The sequence below is a fragment of the Rhopilema esculentum genome, chromosome 19 (assembly GCF_057945365.1).
Source record: "Rhopilema esculentum isolate cy_ngs chromosome 19, ASM5794536v1, whole genome shotgun sequence".
NCBI classification, from domain to species: domain Eukaryota; kingdom Metazoa; phylum Cnidaria; class Scyphozoa; order Rhizostomeae; family Rhizostomatidae; genus Rhopilema; species Rhopilema esculentum.
Window position 1 is genome coordinate 7,399,102 of NC_142833.1, and position 22,466 is coordinate 7,421,567.

Here is a 22,466-nt window from a genome sequence, read left to right on the forward strand (position 1 = left end):
AAAACTGGCATCCTTGTAATTTTTGTAGATGAGTGGTTTCTAGGTACGTATCATTTTTTGGCGACCTGTGGATTGTGATTGGAGATGTCATGCAAAAGAGTGGGCCCCCTTATGTTGATCTTCTCCCGGTCCTTTTCTAGGAGCCACAACGACCCTGTTGCAACAGGAATTTCCTTCCGTGTAGATTAGGTATCTTTATTTGTAACAACAATAACCTTCATGTAACGTTTAAGGATTTGTAATCTTCAGTTACTTACTATTATTATTATGTTAAAGGTATTGTGTCCATATAAAAGGACTGCGTATACCCAACTTGTCAAGACACCCATCAAAATAACGGTTTGGGATTGGTCAGTAGTCTTGAGATGCAAAACTGCTCACATGAAAAGCTAACTTCGCAGCAGGATAGATAAACAGAATGACCGTAATGGCTGGGGCCATGACATGAAAAATAACATGTTTCTGAAAACCCCGCAATATTTGGCGCAATATCTATTTCTATCTCTTGTGTGATATCTATTTGGGGGTTTAGGCCCATTGGCCGAGCCCATTGGTTCAATTATAATGGAAAGTCACCATCCTAAGAAGAACCCATATCGTTACATTCACCGTAGTAAAGTTTTGTTACGCTTTGTTTAAGAACCAAATTCAGGGCAACAATTACCGGACAGAATAATTACACTAATCGATTCTTCACCCATTAAGGACAAAATATTGTTTGAAACATATAAAAATATTTATCAAATTTGGCCGAGCAGCGATAGCTCATAAAATTCAGAGACCTCCAGTTTAAAAATATGAAACTTGGAGAATGAATGACCTTCATGGAAGACCAGTACGTTTTTCAAAGAAATTTTATTTTGTATCATTTATCAGTTTTGTTGCTTGAAACAATTGATGGAGTATCGTGTAAAAGAATAACATGTTAATATAAAACGTAGTAAGTAAAAAGCTCATCATATTGAAGCACTTTCCGTCGTCCCTGGAACCCCCCAACCCTCGAAGAAGCTCTCAAAACATGAAAAATTGCTCTGGTGCAAATGACCCACAAGAACGTTATTGAAGGATGCCTTATAACACGAAAATAACGTGGTACATTAATTAGCGCCAATCGACAAATTCCGCGTTAATTAAAACCCTGTTAACTTTATGTCAACGTAAGTTTCTCATCTGTTATTAAATTTCTAGCGTTAAATAAACGTCTGTTTATATCATCCCACTCTAATTTTTTATGTGATTTATCAAAACTACTAAAAATTGCTGGATTTTACGATTATGCCTGAAATAAGTGAATTTATTTGAAAAATGAGGATCATAGAGAGCAGAAGGACTGGAAAGTGTTCTTTTCACAATTTCTATTAACGATAAAACAACTTTTCCTTGTTTTAGGAAGCAGAGTAAAATAATCCTTTTTATAATTATGAATGTCCCCATTGTCAACTGTTTCTTCCTGAAATTCCACATCTCCATCGTCATCTTCATCTTGCTCAATCCCTAGTATTGTTTCGAGTCATAAATGAACTTTGGTGAGGGGATGCTCGAGTTCTTTCACTTTAGCCACTATAATTGACAATTTCTTAGGCTCAGTCACTTTTTTGTTTTCCCCCTTTTCAAATAGAAGTAAATGTTTTGCTGACATTAAGACTTCCCGTTAATTGAATATTTTAATTTTGTTGATTCACGTTAGTAGCCATACATTTTGAAATAAATTCGCTATTCGCGTTAATTTGTGATCGCTTTGATTTGTTCCGTATTATTTGGTTTACCTCGTTATTTTCTAGTTACTTTCGTGTTATAAAGTATTTCCACACACTAAAAGTTGCCCATTGCCTCGTCTCGATGTGGTCTCGATCTACTTTGCCTTGCCATTATGTTTTGGTGACTCCTTACATATGCGTATCCTAGCCATGCAACTGGGTCTCTTACACTGTTTCAAGATATTCTTTGCAAGTTTAGCGGGAAGGTATAATCAGACATGAAAAAGCATTTCTGCCTAACACAAAGTGGATTGGTACTGTTATTCTCTGAATGAACAATTGTTCTAGCTTTTTAAACCTTGAAGTGTGATAGCCCTTCGTAAATGGACCGCTAGGACCAAGAAGTGCATTTCTCGTCTCCGGCCTAAGAAGAAGAACAATAATTCCTGAAAAGAAGCACATCGAAATATTTGAAACTTCTTTATAACATCTAATATTCGAAGACCGGAAAGGAGTTCGTTAGAGTTTGTATTATATTTGTACATATGAGAAGATATCAGTTTTGTGGAATAGTTGGTCAATCAGTCATGGAGTTTGTTCGAGTTTGTTTGTTGTAATAAAATGTCATTTGGGAAATTTTAGACCAATACAGCCTCATAAACGAGTCAGAAACATACCCCAATTCAAAATGATGACACAGACTGTGCCACCACCCCGGCCATACAAGTTCTTTGGACCACAAGCAATCGGAAATGCACCTCCAGGAGCAAACATGATGGTTGCACAGCAAAGGCTGCCAGTGCCAAACATGTATGCATCATTTAATCAATTTAAGCATGTAAACGTGCCTCCACCGAATATGTCTATACCCCCACCAACGATAGTGGATCCCCTTAATGCCCAGCAGATGCCAGCTGTACACCAAGCACCCTTTCTAGGACAGCAGTCTTTAGACTTTGATGCAAGAAAGCAACAGAGAAAGAGTCAGCGCAGAACAGTGGACTATAATGCGTCTATTGTGCAACAAGTCAAGGTATTCTTTTTTCTCAATACCAGCAAATTTCTAATCTCTTTCAAAACTTTTAAATCTAATTTTTACATCTTGGTTTTTTCATAGCAGTCTGTTTAGAAGCATGGCCATAATCATTGGCACTTAAATTTACTAATAATGGAACCCTTTTGGGTGGTAGGAATGCAATCCTTTTGAATGGATGGAAGGGCTTTCCTAGTACTGTGAGCAATAACAGGAGTGACAGCAAAGAACAATTTTAATGCTGAGAGGTTAGCAATGACCTGTTAAATCTGACTACAGTAGAATCCCGTTATAACGTACTCGGTTATTACGTACTTTCGGATATAACGTACTGGTGTGCTTGGTCCCGGCAAAAAGTGTGCTTGGTTTTAGTCAATTTTTACTTACCGTCGTTACAAAGTACTTTGGATATAACATACTTAATACACTGGTTCCTTAAAGTACGTTATAACCGGATTATATTGTATCAAATTGCAAGGAAATGTTGGAAAATCATGGAAGTGTGATTAAGATCAACTGGAAACTTTTGTGGACCAAACTTTTGACTAGCTAAAAAACTTGTGATCTTTTCCTAGTGTAGGAAAAAATGACATCTTTTCAAATAAAAACTCAAGGGCTTGGTGAAGTGTATGAAAATATTATAAAAATATCATGGCTAGCCTTATGTTGAGAATAGGTTAATGTTATGTCATCCACAGGCTGAAAATGGATAAATGGATACCTGGCATTTGGTCTCAGTCAAACAATCAAACAAACATGATAACCACTCATGGTTATACCAAAGCTGGTTTTAAAGGCCCACTCATAGCAATACCATATCTGTGTTGGTACATTTCATTAAAAACTGAGTTCAACTGAGCATTTTGAAGTCCCCATCAGATTTAGACAGAGGTTTTCATTTGAATCAAAAATTAAGTCTTAGATTGCATTGCAAATTTTCATTAGCAAAAAGGCAAGGCCTTTTCAGGCAATCTAAAACCAATGGACAGACCTAGCCATAAGAAGGCTGACAATTTTTACAAAATTTAAAATTTGTCACTCTGGACAATGCTCTGGACACATTTATAAAAGACCAAACAATTTTGGAAAAATAACAAGGACAAGAGCACTTAAGAAAGTTTAAAAACAGAAATAGGAAATTTTCTTTCCAGTAATTTCTGCCAATGAACAAAATGAATAACAAGTTCTATTTACTGTGCTCTGTAATTTTGAGGTCATCCTCACTCTACTTTGGTCATATTGTTTAATACTCTCTATAACTTCCTCTGCTCTCAACTCAACAATTGTTCCAATATTTGTCATGTTCTACAGCATAAGACAAAATAGACATGAAACTTAAACATTGGACTCAGAGACACTTCTCAAATATTTCTGGAAAGGTCTTTCATTATGGAATTGAAAAAATGCAGTCAAAGGCCATTAGCAGATACTAAAGGGACATAAGCTCTCTTGCAATAAAAAAACTGACAAATCAGTGAAGGTGTTTCCACTCACATGCTCATGAATTGGTTAATATTGATTGAACATATGGCTTAAGCCACTTTTATATATGTCAATTGCATTGAACATACTTAATTTGAAAGGGTAAAAGAGCAACATTTGAAAATGTTACCCTTGTTTGTGTTCATCAGGAAACTTCCTTTTTGAACATCAATGATGCAAAGTAAAGTAAAATTGTGTCCCTGAGTCTCTGATATTGTTTTATTTTAATTATGTATTTTGAATTACTTTATGTTTTGTTCTGTCTCTGAGGTGGTCTTATTAAATATAAGACATAAAGATTTGATATTTTCTCTGGTTCTATCAAACAACCAAATATCACCCTTATGCTAGGGGTCAGGTCAGATCAAACATGTGCATGGCAGGACAATTTTCTATTTGTTTGCAATGTTTAAAAGTAGTTGACAAGTGGATAAGCTTTAAGATAGAATATTTGCTAAATTTTTGCCATGTGTAATATAATGTGTTAGGATTCAGCTCCTTTTTTAAATTGCGTTATTTATTTTTTTGTTAATTACTATAAATAAAGACTGTAAATTTTTCAAAAGCCTTGTTTTTTTTGTAGAATCGTGTCTGGAGGAAGACATCTTCATCTGTACCCTCTATTCAGCCAGATGTCCAATATTATGTTGATGTAAGTATTCACCTAATGCAGAAAACCGTATTTTAGATACCACAAATGATTCATTTCAGATAAAATATTTGATTTCCTTTATTTCGTTTCCATGTCCTTTATCATAACCATCTATTGTTATATGATCCACTTTAACCATAAGTTTATAGTGTGTATCACATAGCCCTCACACATCTTTAGTCCTGAGTTGATTTATCTCAATGCATCAAGATATTTATATATAACACTAATCTCCATTGAAAAGAAATATTGTATAAAATTGTGTCTACAATGCACAGTCAAGCCTTTAGTGAAAGCATGCAATAACCCACATTAGTGGGTTGTTAAATAACAACAAGATGTGAACAGGGGCGGACACTTGATCAAATATTGGGGGGGCAAGCCTATTGTTTTAATAAGATGATGTCACATTTACCATTGTTTTAGAACAAAAGACCATTGCCCTCTAAAGTATTGGGGGGCGGTCACCCCCCTCGCCCCCCAAGTGTCCGCCACTGGATGTGAAGTAGATTATATGCCTCTGTAAAGTTAAAGTTACTTTGATGTGGTAACTGCAGGCATAAACCTATCATAGCCATTGTCAGTGCCTTTCAAACATCAGTCATATTTATATTGCATAAGCTATGGTCTGCTGGGAAAATCATTGCGTGTCATAACGGCTACATTGCATGTAAAGGAGTAAACACTCCTACAAATCTATGGTTAAACAAAACAAATATAAACTTTGTCTCACTGCCTTACATTGTCACTCACCTTTTGCAAAAATGGCTCACAAAACAACACTGAGAGTTTATTTTTCAGACTGCAACGAAGTTTGTTCTGTTTAAGTGGAAAAACTTGAAATTGAATAATATCAATCATTCTCATCCCATTGTTTTTTGGTGCTTTTGTATACCATGGTCATTAGAAACAAGCAAGCACATTGTCACTGCAAAAACACTGCAAGGTCTAGATTAGACTGCATCAAAACAGTAAAAAATTCTTGTTTTTGTTAACCCCTATTTAGCCTGGCCTTGGCTTCATAGCCTGAGTTTTAGGTTGTACGGAAACTTCATTCATGGATGTCAATTTAGCTTTTCAGTTGCTTGCAGTAACTACACACAAGCGATTATTATCCTGTACACATCCAGGTGTATGTCAAATGAACCACTTCATTTTCTTCATATGACCTAGAAAACCTGGGCAACGTTTTAAAAATTATCTCCCTATTAACTTGATCACTTTGTTTTACAAAACATTTTATTGTATAATAAAGCCCAGGTTTGATTGCATTTTTTGATCAGCATTGTTCTCAATATCAGTTAGTAAGTTGACAAGTAAGACATTGAAAGATATGACAACATTTAATTTGTGATAGTGTTTATAAGTCCTGTGACACCTGCCCAATCATAACTACTGGCAGCAGTTAAACTACATGATTAACTCCTATACAAATTGTTTAATGAGCTTTGCTAGACAATTTCTTAGATAAACCTACCACCTCTCTCAAAAGTTTGTGATTTGAAATGCTACCACAATCAATTTTATTAGTATTTGTCCTTCTTTACTTCATCAACATCTCATTTTTCATTTTTGTAGCCAGCAAAAAGATTGAGAATCCATTATCAGTGCCATTTGGCAGATTAGGTTCTGTAGTAAATAATTGCTAATATCGTGCCTATCATAGCAACTAACAAAGTCATTAGTTCTGTTCTATAGCGTGAATATTTGAAGTGTTTTGACGAATCCGGTCTTCTGCCGAATGTCAAAGTTAGTTCTTGCAGTGGCAGCGGATTTCTTACATTCAACTCAATCAAACGCCTCACCTCAAATGGGAAGACAGAACTTAGAATTTTATCCGACTTTCATCTTTGAATTAAAGGATATTTGTAACTAGTTCCTTTTAAGACTTTAAACTGTGTTCAGTTTTAACCGTTTCAGTTTTTTCTATTGGTTTCAAATTCGCATCATTTATACAAAATTTGAAAAAATCAGGTTTCTTTCAAGTAATGGAGAAAATATTCTGTATGTTGGCATGCCGACATTACATACACTCGTTTTTTATAAGGAAATTGTCTGTAAGAATATTCAGGCTCAGAATCATGCAATTTTTAAGAATACTAAGAATATTGCTCAGCCTTAGCTTGCATATCAGGACCTCATTTTTCAGCAGTTGCCTGTTTTGGGATATTCATAGCAGGAAATCGTAGAATTGACTTTTTTTCAATAAACGCGGTTTTTTTCCAAGAGCGGACGATGTTCCCCTAAACTCTTACCAGATTTGAAAAAACTGTAAGAATATATTAAGGCTCAAAACGAAAAATTCTTAATAATATCGAGGCTGGAAAAATTTTGTAGTATTCTTTTTAAAACAAGAGCGTATTTGCCTGTTTCTTATAAGCAGGGACTTACTGTAAGATTTATTCGTAATTTTTTCAGCTGGCAAGTCCGAAAAGTATTATTGAAAATCCAGTGAATGCTGTTACAACAAGATTTGTAAGGACGGCAACAAACAAAATCAGATGTCCAGTTTTCAGTCTTTCAGTAAGTTTTTTCAAGCTTTTGTGGGAATTACAAGCAAACGGACGCTGTTATGAAATTCGTAAATGATCTCCAAACACATTTTGAATTCAATGTAGCGTCTAAAGAAAATAACCCTTGTCAAATAATAGCTGGAACACCTTGACTTAATGGCGTAATACCATACATAGCAAGTCTTAAGCTATTTTCTTTCAATGTCAATATTAAAATTTTCGTTAATAACTCCGTATAGGTATATATAGCTTTAATTGAAAAATGTTTTACCTTCAGCCACAATGTGGAAATTTGGCAATGTTGTAAACGTTCTCAATGCTTTGTTATTTGTCCTAGCAATATTAGCAAGGATTGTAGCAAGGACTTGTTTTAGAGTCCATGCATAAAAAAAGCGTTGCGATACAACCATAAATATTTTCGTTGTTTATAATATAATTATTTACCTTTTCCATAATTATTTACCTAATAAAACATTATCTGTTTCGTAGTGGACGCCAGAGGGAAGACGATTGATAACAGGATCAAGCAGCGGAGAATTCACTCTTTGGGGAGGACTGACTTTCAATTTTGAAACCGTTCTACAGGTTACAATCATGCTTGTGTTACTTTTATCTTTGACTTGCAGAACCAGGGAACTTCTTCTGATAAGTGAGCGACAACCCCCGTTCACCTCTTACAGCCATACAGCACGCAAGATAATGATTGGAATCGATACACATGCCCGTTAACTTAAAAGATGGGGGTGGTTCTTTGCAAAGAAGATTGTTCATTATTCTTCTTAATTAGAATTCTTAAAAATTTCAGAGATGCAAGCCCTCAACGTTTCACCACGGCATGTTTTCGTTGTCTTCACATAAAAAACGCCATCGCATATAGAACAGGACAGTTCTTAGTTTTACATTTAATGCAATCATAAGGCAAATTTTTGCAAAAATTTGTATGTCTGGAAAAAGCTTTTATAAGGTTTGATCCATTTTCGCGAAGCTTTTTCTTTGATTATGAAAAATCCCTAGGAAATTTCTCTGAATCCACAACTAATTGGGCTCCTGAAAAATGGGTTTGTTTCGTAAATAAAAAATTTGACACAAAATATTTCTAATTAATCATTTGGAAGAGTTCTTTGCTTTCAAACTGTTCCATTCATTGATTGATATCAGTTCATCACGCCATGCCTTTTGGCATGCAAAAATATGAAAAATCGATAAACTGCGGATCCATGATATGTACCAGGGGGTCCAAAAATTGTTTAGAAATAAATCAGCTGGAGGAGTAGAGCCTATCCACTAAGTACATGATTCATTTATAGCTAATCAACTTGATAAACTAGAAGCCATAAACAATAATGCTATTTTTAACAATTTTTTGCTCTTGTGATTCTTTTAGGAAAGTGCTGAAAAAATTTATACAGCTTTAGGTGATAGCAAAGTGATGTGAGATGAGAAGGGATAGTTTTGTATGTAATTTGTGATTTGTCTTCAGGCTCACGATTCTGCTGTTAGGACAATGGAATGGAGTCATAACGACACGTGGTTGCTTTCTGCTGATCATTCTGGATATGTTAAATATTGGCAAAGTAATATGAATAATGTTAAGACTCTACCAGCACACACAGAACCTGTCAGAGGAGTTGGGTATGTATACACCAATTGGGATCTCATATTTAGCTTGAAGACACGATGTCTTGACGAATGTCGGCGGTCACCTATACTCCCATTTGTTGCATTATACAATAGGCTATTGTTATGTTTTCCAATCAGCAACGGGGAATGATACTCAGCAATTTCTCAATTACAAATGCGCTGCAGAGCTGATTGTTAACACGAACGGTTGACTGACGGGACACAGTGCCTTTTAAGCAATGTAATTTTGTTTAGTAGTTATGTTAGTCTAAGTCATTTCCTGGAACATGGCGAACACCTGTTATTATTTTGTGATTTGATTTACTTGGTAACTACTCTGCTCCCGTTTTTGCCGTCCAGTAGAAGAGGCGATGTCAACCGATTGAAATTAGGAAAAGCACTGGGTTCTGGGCACCCCCTTCCCATCAAGGATGATTATTGAGATCTTTCCCGTGATTCTGTTGGAAGATTAGCTTGTGCACTGTGAAGCAATTTCTGGTTTAATGTTATAGAATATCAGCAGCATCCCTTATTGACCAACCTTTGCAGTAAAACGTACTTTAACTCCAAGAAGCTTTCAAATTCTTTAGATGAAATTCGCAACCTGTTTAGATTTTTCGGATTCTTCATAGCGTTTTATTTTCTTTTTACTAGATTCTCACCAACTGACAACAAATTTGCAACGTGTAGTGATGATGGTACTGTCAAGATCTGGGATTTCTACAGATGCCAAGAAGAGCGCGTCTTGAGGGGTAGGATCCTTTCATCTGAGTAACAGCCAAGCGCTTTAGCTAAATTCATATGCTGGTATAGTAAGACCATAATTCTCACAGTCAGTTTCCCCATACAAGTGGTATACTACAAAGAAGTGTACGACTCAACCAATTAACCAATCAAATCACATAACTGCTGAGTTTATGTTAGAATATGATTTGAACAGTTTTGGTGTTCTGGCATGCAGCAGCAATATATATGAACACACTACTTTTCATTTCTACATTTATATAAAAACTTTCCAAAACCATTTGGTATCACTGCAAAGGGGTCACTGACCCAAAAGTAATAAAAAATTTAAAAGTCATCTAATTACAACAGTCTCTAAAATGCTTAATCTAATTAGTAATTTTTTAAATGTAACTGGAAGGAATTTCTGATTGTTCTTGCGAAGAAACTATTTCTATACGATTCAGTCTTACTTACAGGCAGCGCCATGGGGAGGACTGGGGAGGACGTGTCTATATTGGCGAAGGCCGATTTTCTAATTTGCATGAATCCGACGAAAAATATGAAGGGGGGAAGGGGTGTTAAGGGGACAGATAATAAAATATTTACTGTGTGAAGAAGCGTTGTTGTAACAGGCGACTTGCAGTTCCCTACATCCTCTTACGTTGAAATGCGTGATTTTATTTCAAAATAGGCAAAAAATTGCAAAAATACTATTTTTTGTTCTTCTAGACTCCCCATTTTTCGATGGCTAGCGCCAGAACACATGCAATTTTCTTTGTCACTAAACCTATAGCGTGTAGCAGCGTCGCGACTCCTTTTTTTAAAACTCAAACGAAACACGTCTTTTGCTATGACTGCGAAGAGATTGTTTCTAATTATTGAAAATGTATTTTGAAAATGTAGTTTTCTCTGTTATGGTCAGAATAAAAAACTACACATTTAGATCTCCTGAGTTCGAATCACTGATTTTCGTGAAGGTGGTTGGTAATGTCATTTGAAAATTTAGACACTCTGTTTCTCGTCAATTGAATCTGTATAGTGTATCCTGAACGTTAAGCTGAGGTAGTTTGTCTTAATGGAACACGCTCATTCCTCATTCACAGCAAAAAGCTGTCAAATTCAGATACATAAGCACGAGACTCTATTTTGTTGTTAAAGCTGCCATTTGGTTTTATGCAAATTCTAATTAAGGCTAATCTGTTTCTAGGGCTCTGAAAGATTTAGCAAACATAGCTAATATTTTTACATATATTCAAACGCAACCAAATATTATATTATATTAATTTATAATATTATATTATGGAATGTTGTTTTTATACCTTCAAGGCCATGGAGCTGATGTTAAATGCCTTGATTGGCACCCGTCAAAAGGACTACTTGTCTCTGGCAGCAAAGACAGCCAGCAGCCACTGAAGCTATGGGATCCCAAGTCAGGAAGCAGTCTTTGTACAATGTAAGTTTTTTGTTTACCTTAGAGTTATGTAACGAAGGCCATATTTCATTAGATCATTACTTCAAGGGCCTAGTGTAAACACACTGTGACGGTTTCTATTGCCTTGTTGTTTTCTCAATGCCAATCACTTCACGTGCACTGTAAAAGTACTTTCCCCTGCTTCATAATTTCATACATAATTGGAAACAAGATATTTGTTCCTCATGTCAAGCTTCTCAATATCATAGCCTCTCTAAATAATTGACTTTGCTTCTTTATTTTCTCTGTAAAAGGGCTTTGGTTTCTTCACTTTTACTGCCTCGACCTCTGCATATAGCTTTTTACGTCAAACATTTCAATGCATTTTCACATCCATATTTTGTAAAAAGATCTATGTGGTCTAAGCACTAGAATCTGTAAAATGTTGACCCTCATATCAAAACACTCGGGTCTTAGTAGAATAACCTTCGCCTTTTACCTTAGACATATGCATAAAAGTACAGTGATGGACCTACAGTGGAACAGAAATGGTGACTGGCTGCTCACTGCATCACGTGATCATTTGATAAAAGTCTTTGACATAAGAGCCATGAAAGAAATTCAGACATTCAGAGGTCACAAGAAAGAAGCCACTGGTAAGTGAATCTTATGGACTGGGCATTCAAGATGTTTGTATGCCTAAAAACCCTGAGTTTCTGACCGGACTTCCCCCTCCGTCGCTAAAATATTTAAAGAGTGAACGTACGCTTTCTCTTAAACTTCCCCTCTCTCTTCTACCTAATGGGTGCACCTAAAATCAGTAAGATTTAAAGTCAACATATCCAAATATTAGAAAATTGAACTACAAGGATATTAGGTCAGAATCACGCATGTACTATATTCAGGTGATACAGCATGGTGAACAGGCTGATGAGCATATTGAAAGACTAAAGCAAAAGTATTAATTTCCTTACACGTACTTGGTACCAACATTAGACACTAGTTTAATGCTGGCAAAGGACCTTATCAATGCTTGGCATGATAATTCCATGTTCATTTGCAAATTAATCATCTTTGCCGATTTTCTCTAAATATTTGATGATGCTGTTCTAATTGACAGCTGTCGCTCATTGTCACAACTAAGCCTTCATTATGACTATTGCTATAAAGAAGCATTCAATTGTGTTTAACAATTGCTATGCATGTACTTGTTAATCGTCTCTTATCCCGAATGACTTTTTAATCGTCTCTTATCCCGAATATGACTTGTTTATCGTCTTTTATCCTGAATGCGACTTGTTTATCCTCTCTTATCCCGAAATGCTCCCTTTAAATTATTTTAGCTGTTGACTGGCACCCAGTGCACGAATCGCTGTTTGCTAGTGGTGGCTCTGATGGCGCAATTATGTTCTGGAACATGGGGTGAGATAGTTGTTCCTCCTCTTTGCATTATTTTATAGCATTCTTGATACAATGCGTCTGCAATCTTATTATTATATTGGAACATATGCAGTACTTAAAAGATAGTCCACTTAAACTGCTCTTTAGGGTGTAAATACACGCATGTGGCAATTATGAAAATCTTTAATGTTAACAATTAACCAGAAATTTGGCAGTAAATCTAATTGATCCAAATAAAGCTACAGGTTTATCAGCTAAGCTCGACCGATCAAAATAGAGTAGCTTTTTTGCCATATACTCAGGATGTTTTGAAGAAAACCTTGCGAATATTAAGATCTCTTGGATCGAAAAGCATAATGAGTAAACCGTGAAATCTAGATATTTGAACACTGTTAATTTGATGAGATTAAAAGAAAGACATGTAAAATGCAGTTGTTTGAAAGAAAGGCTAAACAAAACTGAAGATTAAAATAACATGAAAAAAGCGTAGCTTAGAGCCAAACATCATCGGAACGTTAATATAATGATTGAAGTTAATTTATTACATGAAACGTTCTGAGAACTTCAAGTGAGAACTGGTACTAAAATATAATTCCACGTGTAGTTTTTGGTTTAGAAGCCTTTATGACCTTCAGTTCTTGTATTAACATTTTTAGCAGATATAACAACTATCCCACGTTTTTAATGGTATTAGATAATGCAAACTGTAAACCCAAAGCTTTCATCGAAGGCTAGCAAATAAAAGGAAGAATATCTATAATATTTTCGACTGTAAAGCCTTTCCTTACGAATTTGTAATTTTGAACTATGTCATCGACTTCATGCTTAATGATGACACGAATTGCGACGATAGAGCTCATGAGATTAAATCACTTGGGCAAAGAAGATTTTGGAGAAATTCTCCAACCTTGTTGGTTTTTCTCTCCTCTCATTCTCGGCTAAGGGCCCAAAAATTAAAGATGGAAAAAGATAATTCGTTTTCCCACTGCGTTTCAAATATAATAAGTTCAAAAACAGGGCATTCCCACGCTAATCTGCATTCACATCTGCGAATAACCTAGACTGCTTGCAACGTTTTACGTTTTCTTAAATAGTAAACAAAAGTCTAAGGATTACGCAGAAAATACATACGATTGTGTTTGCTCCCCCGAGTTTACCTCCCAATGTCTACAATCCAAACTTTTTCTTTCCCGTAAGTTCATTATGCCATCCGGTAAAATTATTGCTCCTTGTTGTTCCTTGTTCCTTGTTCATTGTTCCTTAAACCATACAATTTGAAAAAAGGCCATTGAAACTCCTCTTTAACAAATTGACTGGGATATGCCTTAAGAAAGACCTGATTTTAATTAAAGGACAATTATCGTTTAAGCTTTGTTCATAAATTGAAGAACCGAAACCAAATTGCAGACTTCTTGCGCAAAGTTCCTGCTCTCATTTGGCCTTATCTCAGCCAACTTTGAATAAAGTCAACTGTTCACATGTATTGCTATTTCGTCTTCTTTCATATTATATGGCTCAAGTTCAAAAACCTTAAAATGAATTCTTATGACGTCATCACCTATCAACTTTATTTAAGGCAATAGAATTAAAAATGTCTTGATGCTTTCTCAGACTGTACGTTGCCTTATTCTGCATGTGGCAAAATATACATCCTGCAAGCAGACCTGCTCTTTTTTTACCCATCAATTGTTTTGTTACCTAGCCATCGTACAGTCTTTTAAGTATACTTCTTCTGGTTGCTTATTTAAGGTCTATAAGTGTTACAAACATATAATAGTATTGTCTGTTTTGCTGGATGCAAAGATGACTGAAAAAATCTAAACAACTATGGTATTTAGACCATGGTCAAAAGTCTCTCGGCATTGAAACTTCGTGTTGATCTTCTACAAAGTCAATTTTTCAAGCCTTGTTATATTCGCCGGTTGCCCTGTTTCCTATTATTGAACACAGGTACTTTTTTCTTTCCTGTTCAAAGCATACATTTGTAAAGAAAGTTGTACTGTGGGCTTCGGTTATTGCCACTCCGTACGTCGCTTATAGAAGCTGCAACTGTAGCTGTTTAGTGTGACTATGAGGGAAGTGTCATTTTAAGGGAAGTGTCACTGCTGAGGGAATGTCATTGTAAGGAGAGTATCACTGTAAGAGGAAAGTGGGGGCAAGGCGAGCATCACTTAAACGGTACTATCACTTTAAGGGGAATGTCACTTTAAGGGGAATGTCACTTTAAGGGGAATGACACCTTTAAGGGCAGTGTCACTTTAAGGTGAGAATAGGGATGTCACTGAGAGGATAGTTTCACAACAAGAGGAGAGTCACTAAAGAGGGAGTGTGACTGTATGTTGAGTTTAGGTACAGGTTTAAAGTTGCTGTAACCAGCAGTTTGGCTTAAGGCAGAGTGACTTAAATCAGAGACGATGATAGATAGCTTTTTCATGTTGCTATCACGGTAAAATTACTCTTACTATTTCTGTCACTTGTTTAACATACGCTTACTCTTTGCAGTTCTATTAAAGAGGTCGGATCTATGGACCACGCACACGATGCTATGATCTGGTCAGTCAGATGGCACCCTCTTGGTCACATCTTGGCTTCTGGCTCGAATGACCACACTTGGTATTTCCATTTTTCGATGCAATTTTACTTATGAATACTGTGCAGGGTAGATGTTTATCCTTAAGCCGGAATTATGATTTATTGAGCTTCATTAATTGACTTGTTGCCGCGTAGGGCTATGACGATAAATAAGCCGTGTAATATCATGCTTTCCACGATTGTCACCATGACCATCACAGAGTCAAGGTTAGCTGTTGCACTAACTAGTTTACTGTTGCACAAGCTACCCAAGCCCCCCCCCATGCGCCTTTTATTGCTAAGCCGGCCACATTTTTTGCTTTGAAATTGACACAAAACTACTACTAATCCATTTATTACCGCCCGGGGACCTCATTAAATTTTGAACTGTTTAGGGGCGCTCATTTAAAAGGGGCGCGTCTTCGAGGATTTACGGTACACACTTTTGAGTTTTTTTTGTGCCTGCCTCTCTGTAAAGGCTACTGCTATATGACGAGAAAAGAGTTAGAAAACGTATTTTTGAGAATGGTGATTATTAGTCCTTCGGAGACATCAAAGGCAAGAGAAAAGTGCCACACTGTCGTTGTAACACAGTCTATGTCAAGGTATGCATTTACAAAAAAGAATTGCTTGCACAAACGTTACCAGTACCACAGCGGTTAACGTGTATAAGTTTTAAATTAAATACCTACCCAAACATATACCCCGTGGGCTATACTTTAAATAACCTTAATGTGTGCCTTTTGTCTTTTTCAGTAAATTTTGGACAAGAAATCGGCCTGGAGATAAAATGAAAGATAAATACAATTTGAATACGAATCCACTTGGGGACGATGATTATGGTAAGTAGTGAGATTTGATTCGAAGTTGTTTTACTTGTAAAACTAGGAATTTGTTAGCATGGAACTGCGTTGCAAAAATGTTTAGAATGTAACTCCAATCTGTCGCAAAGTACATCGCAAGTTTTTCTGTACAAGTAATGGCAGAGGCCATTTAAAAGAGAAGGAGAAAAAGGGAGGAGGATTGAAATTAAGGGGGCTTGAGAAAGAGGGGGCTAAAAATTGAGGGAGCTTAAAATTAAGGGGGCTTAAAATAGAAGGGGCTTAAAGTAAAGGGGGCTAAATAAAGCTTTTCAGATAACTCAAGTAAAGTAATCTTTTTGTTTTTTGTTATTTCTATCCTTTCATACGTTTTTATACTCATTTTATTTTATGTTGATCAATTATTTATATTGTTTCCATTAGAATACGACATACCAACTGCCAATGAATCTTCTGATCTAAACGTATCTGATTTGAACTCAAGTGCTGTAGAAGAGTCAGTTCCTGGCCTCGCAATGGGAGCTGCGGGATCCAGTTTAGCTATACCGGTAGCAAAGGCAGAAGGTAATATCAGTCACTTGACTTCATAGGCCTTGCTGTAGCATGGGCCTGTTATTATCGTTGAATTTTGATGTCCATATCGGTGTAGACGAAAACAATTGATAAATACATGATTTTGTAGACAAATTCAATAGATAATCTATATTATTGCAGTATGTGTTTTTCAGAACTTTTTATTACGCCCTTGTTGTTTAAGAATATCAAAATCTTTAACGGAATCAGGCGATTTTGTTTTGTTTTATGGAAAAGCTATAATTTAACTTATGCGGCGAAATTTTGCTTTTAATGGGAGACTTGGCTGAAATTCGCCTTAAAATGACCATCTGCCAATAGATATTGTGATAAAAGAGAACGAAATTGGAACCTTCCTTTTTCATCGACATAAGTGATTTTCGACTAAATCAACTTCCATGTGGCTGTGTGTCATTTTCCATAGCCGTATTTTCATTTGATACTTGCTTGCCATTATCCCTCCCCTCCCTTGCCCTCTAATTGTTGATAAATTAAATATAATTGCATTTGTCTTCTTTACAACCAGTCAAGTGTTGTTTTGGTTTGTTTAAATCCTATCCTTCAAATCTTCCCCCACCATAAAATTTCACATTTATCCCACCCACTTATACTATTTTGTAATTGTCTATCTTTGCGTTCCAATAATCCTTTCATATGCATAATCGTGTGTATGATATTATGTAATCTAATCCCTTGGTCCTCAATGGGGAAATCAATGTTGGCAAAAGGGAAATTTTCAAAAGTTCGTCTTTTTATATAGAATGTCTTTTTTCCCACAGCTCAGGGAAAATTTTGACTACATTTTATTATTTTTCTACCATGCATTTTAGATGACCAAGCGATAAACTTGAAACGACTTTCATAGCTGATTTTTTCAAAACACTGTTTTTAAGCGAAATATATTACTAATAAAAGAGATACATTTTCAGTGGGCGTGATACCACGCTCACGCGTATTGATTGGCTAATATCGATTAACAGATTGCCCTTGAAGGATTTAAATGTTTATGGCCTGGCCTTCCATACCTCTCCATATAAAATTTTCGTGACCGACATAATCTTGTTTAATATTCTGAAAGAAACCTCTTTTTGAAGGTATCCCAGGGATAGACATGCAGTTTCCTTCTGCTGACAAAGTAAAGGAACAACAAGAGGCGAAACAGAAAATGCTTCAGTCAGCTCGGCAATCAGGGTTCAAGCTTCCAAACCTCCAAGCTGGCAGCGCCGTATGATATGCTTTTCTGATTTTTAATTACTTCTTCTTTTACCCCCGAAACCTTTGTCTATTTTTTCATGATAGGTTTGAAACTTGGGCTTTCTTGTTCTCTTTTTCAGCTGGTTTTGGTTATCAGTGTTTATCTCAGAGTTGCCCGGGACTCAGTTCTCAAATTAAAACTTTATTTTACCTTCTCAGAGTGATAATTATAAGAATAATGGTCGAAAGTGTTCGTTTGAAGCTTTCACACAACCGTTGGTTGAACGCCTGCCCACTCAACAATGATTGTCAAGCTCAAACAAAAGCTAGTTGAATTTTCGATCCACCCATCCGTATTCATTTAGATATTTCGTTTTAAAGACAATTCTGGCATTTGATATTCAGAAGAATATCGGAGAAAAGTGTTTATAATGCTTACACTGTTCCGGGCCATCCTTAAGTTCGTTACCACATTGCATTAGCCTCGTCCCACTGCTATTATAACAGTAAGGGAGTGTCAGAGTGATGACGTCATAATAGCTATATAATTTGGAACTACATGACCTGTACTGGCGTCATGAGATACCTATAACGGAGCAAAATAACTTAAATCTGCTACAAATTGGCTGACAATGGCTACATGACAGCAGGCCCTTGCCTAAAAATAACTGTAAGCTCGTCTCAAATTCTAACAATAGTAATCCATTTGCAAAACATAGGTCTTTTTCTTCCCATGTCTCAGCCATTTGTAACAGTTTTTGTAAATTTAGAGGTTTCTTGTTGTGCGTTGCTATCTAATTTACACTGATATTGTCTCTGATATTGACAGGGGAACCAATTAAATGCAAGCGCCCTACCATTTGAGCCGAATTTGTCTATTCCGCCCAGTCGACAGCTCAGCAGCCAAGCAGGTGCGGTTGAGTATTGTGCTATTGTTGATGCCACTTTTTAGTTTTTATTAAGAGCTTTTCCTTTAAATGATATGCTTTACCTGTCAAGAATTTGACCATACACTCTTTTTCACGGGCATTTTGTAAGAACACCCGAGGCCCGATTTGCCAAAAAAGAATATGAAATCATCCTTAACCTTAAGTGGAAAATAAGAAGAAAAAATATGCTTTCATGGGAATTTTCTTTCCTGTTATCAAAACTTAAAATCAAATCAGAGGAGATTTTATCAGGTTATTAACTGTTTACTAAAAATGTCATGCAAAATTGTTATTTAGGGGTCTCAGAAAAAATATATATTGTGTTAATGTAAGAAAATCATTTCATGTACATTCTTGAACTGTTCTTAAACAGCAAGCTAACAGAAATTACAAAATCAAGGGCGAAAATTCATTCACCTGTAAATCATGGAGACATGTAGAGAATATTTTCAAGTATCCCTTTCTATTAGTAGGCAAAATATATTGAGTACATGGGTATGGAGAGGGGGTGAGTCAACTGCAAGCAGACGAGTTTTGACAGATAGTGAAAAGGGTCAGAAACTCTTCCATATTAAAATTTATGTAGCTTATGTATGCCCACTTCAATGGCAGAATACTTATATTTGTCACTACCTTACTTCCGACGGTCGTTTTAGGATACTGAATAGCTGTGCTTATCGAATAATGTCCTGGTCCTTTCCCTCCATGTAACCACTCTACGTGATTTGTCCAGGTTTCTACTTCCTGTTTCTTTTTAGCGTGCATCGTACTTTTTGGCGTACGAAGCAAAAGGGTAGAAATTTAACTGTATTGCTGCTAGCTTCATAATTATCTTTGAATTCCCCATTTTAAACCTTTTCCCTAAGCGCGGTGGTTTTCGAAACCACCTCCATCTTTGCTCAGTGATTGATTTAGTAACTACCTCAGGCCCTGTAGAATGATTTGAGTCTTCGTAACTTTCTTTCCTCTTTTCTTATTTCAGCACGAACTGTCTCGTCTGCTCCCGGGCTTCTTCCTACTCCAGACAAGTTGTCAATGATCGTTCCACTACCCGATACAAAGGGAATATTTGATCCTCTAACAATTCAACCAGGCTTTGTAATAGATGCTTTAGAGGTGTGGACTAACGACAAGGCACTTACTGAAGATGCATCACATGGAGAAAATAGGGCTAAAAAACGGACAAGGAGGCCTGAAATGCCAGGAAGGAGTCGTTTTCCAAGTGAAAGCCGTGAATATGGTGGAAAAGAGCTCAGGCAAAGTTTCGACCAAAGTCAAGAGGAATATGGCAATGAAAACGTAGAGACTGAAAATGAAAATAGATCGCAAAACTTTGGCTGGAGAGATGGCCCTGATGATAGGCGAATGTCAAACCACCCGCAAGGTGCCTGGATGAAAGGTCCTCCACCCAATGTAGCTGAAGATTCTGGTGGAATTCGACCTTCAGCCCAACAGTTTCGTGGAAGACCACCCACTTCTTCTGAAGGCTTTCCTCCAAAGGAGCAAAGAATGGGTAGCACCTCATTTCATGGAAAAGGGGGTAATCCCTCTAATGAATCTATGTCGAATGATCCACAGCTTGAAGAAGGGGGTCAGTGGGGTAAGGGTCCTGAAATTATGAACCGTCGTGACGGACCTGGATCACGTGGAAGGGGGCGTGGTTTTCCACCTATGCATCGACAGGGTCCCAGTGGTGGACATGGTGACAACAACAAGCAGTTCTTCGTTGATGAGTATGGGAACAGAAAGGCTGTTGAAGAGCGCATGGAAGAGCCATGGAGAGGAAGAGGTAGGGGGCAAGGCCTGCCAAATAATGGATTTGAGGGCAAAAATATCGAGTCAGAAGATAAGGATAGTGACTGGAATGACCCAAATTTTATCCCACATCGAAGAGGGCCCCATCCATTGTTGCTAAGAGGCCACCATACCCAAGGACCAAGGCGGTTTCCTACGCCAAACACTGGTAGGCCGCCATTCGATAGTCGTGGACCTCCTATTCGCCAAGGTGCTCCTCAGCCGCGTATGGCACCTCATTTTCGTCCAGGCCCTGCACAGCGTCAGTCCCCGAATGGGCCTCCAAACAAAGACATGAATGACTCTGGACACCCAAATGAACTGCATGGCCCGGGTATAAGACCAAATAGCAAAATGGGTGGGTCTTTAGACAGTAAACATCCAGTTAGTGATGTTAATAATTGGCCAAATAACAGGACGGGTATGGGGAGGTAGATTCAGTGTAACGTTTCAGTTTCTGTTATGTTAGTAAAATGCTTTATGTTAGTAAAATCTAAGACAAAAACGAGCCACCTTGTGAAAAATACTTTTATCATATAAATAGGCCGGTTTTCTTGTCTCTTAAATCATTTGTGCTGTTTTTGGTGTAGAGGCTGTTTTGTTTTTGGCATGCTGTTCCACAACAGCAGTATTGTTGTATAGAACCCATGTGCGGACACCGCTGCCTTGACAGATCACAAATTTTTTTAAAGAACGCCTGCATACAAGTGATATTTTAACTGAATACCCTATAGGGTAACACAGAACCAAATATCAAAATCTTGAAAATTGCTTCACGCAAGTGCTTATTAAAATGAAAAACGTGCATATATTTTACAAATACCCAGCTCTTGTATTTTCCTAGTGTTGTCATGTACCGTAATATTTCGATTAAGCCCTCCCTCTTTAGAATCCAGTTTTCAATAAGTCTCCTTTTGAAATAAGCTACTCTATTATGCTGTCAGTACAACTTTTTTGCAATGTTTTATTGCATTAAAGATTCCATATATACTTTCATATTTTTTAATTCAAGAGCTTTTTTATCCAGTTCATTATGTTCATAAATCTTGTTTTTATTCAGCGTGTGAAAGAAACCCTCGCCTAAAATGAATAAAGTTTTGAAAAAGCCCTTTTGTTATCTCTCTCGAATAAGCTCCCCTATGTAGCTTAAGTTTTTTACTAGGCCAACCCTGTTGCTTATTCGAAGTATTACGGTATTAGCAACTATAATTCTGCAGCATGTCTGAAGGTGCCAGCAACATTTTTTAACTAGTACAGACATCTAAATACAAGGGTGACAAAGTGAAATAGAGCAAGTCATTCCAAGATTCTTTTTGCCCTAAAAAAGCTAAAAGGTTCCAATGGGTTGAGGGTTAGGGATACCTTTTGGTCTGAGCCCCCAATGTAAAATTTATAAGGCTCGCCTCTTCTGAAGACATTGCTGTTTTTGTTTAGCCTTTAAAGTCAGATTCTCTGTAACTGTCAGTTCTTTCCGGTCATATGAATCTGATGCTATATAAAACAATCAATGTTATCAGCTTTTTCTGTAAGTAAGAACAAGGTCAAAAACCGTTAAATCTAGTAAAAATACCGAAAATCTTGGTAACAGATTGGTAATGCGTGTTAGGAAAAGAGACTTGCAAAATGTGACATGGGGTGTACCCTTCACTTTTTTATGTTGCCCTGTCTCAGAGATAATCTCTTGAAGTGTGAAACCTTTTTCTGGCATATTTTCTCATTAATGCTTTACACTGCATACTGACATTTTCTTATACTATTCAATAGGATTGGGCATACTTTAGCTATATGATACTTATATCCATTCAAACAGCATTGGAACAAACAACTTCATTGAAACGTTTGTCTCAGATGAAATTTATACATGATATTATGAGTCGTCCAGAACTGGTTTTAGTTGCTATTGTGTTAGAATATTTTAGGCAATGCCAAAGGCAGAGTATTTCTGAAAGAGTATTTCTGGCTCTCTAGCCAGTTTCCAATTTTTAAGTCTACCAGAGTGTTTCTGCAAAGAAATTGTTTGTCAGTTTGTATTCTGAATTTAGGAGAATT

General features: G+C 36.7%; 1 protein-coding gene across 1 annotated transcript; it reads left to right on the forward strand.

The window, feature by feature from the left end:
* Window positions 1-1,882: 1,882 nt before the first annotated feature.
* On the forward strand, window positions 1,883-22,046 carry LOC135688058 (uncharacterized). The gene is made up of 15 exons (XM_065204757.2): window positions 1,883-2,730; window positions 4,796-4,864; window positions 7,283-7,387; window positions 7,867-7,962; window positions 8,858-9,009; window positions 9,652-9,749; window positions 11,050-11,176; window positions 11,639-11,790; window positions 12,478-12,556; window positions 15,038-15,148; window positions 15,863-15,948; window positions 16,351-16,491; window positions 17,595-17,725; window positions 18,524-18,605; window positions 19,606-22,046. Exons 1-15 carry the CDS (start codon window positions 2,386-2,388, stop codon window positions 20,850-20,852), a joined length of 3,021 nt encoding a protein of 1,006 aa, XP_065060829.2. The 5' UTR covers window positions 1,883-2,385; the 3' UTR covers window positions 20,853-22,046.
* Window positions 22,047-22,466: the final 420 nt, after the last annotated feature.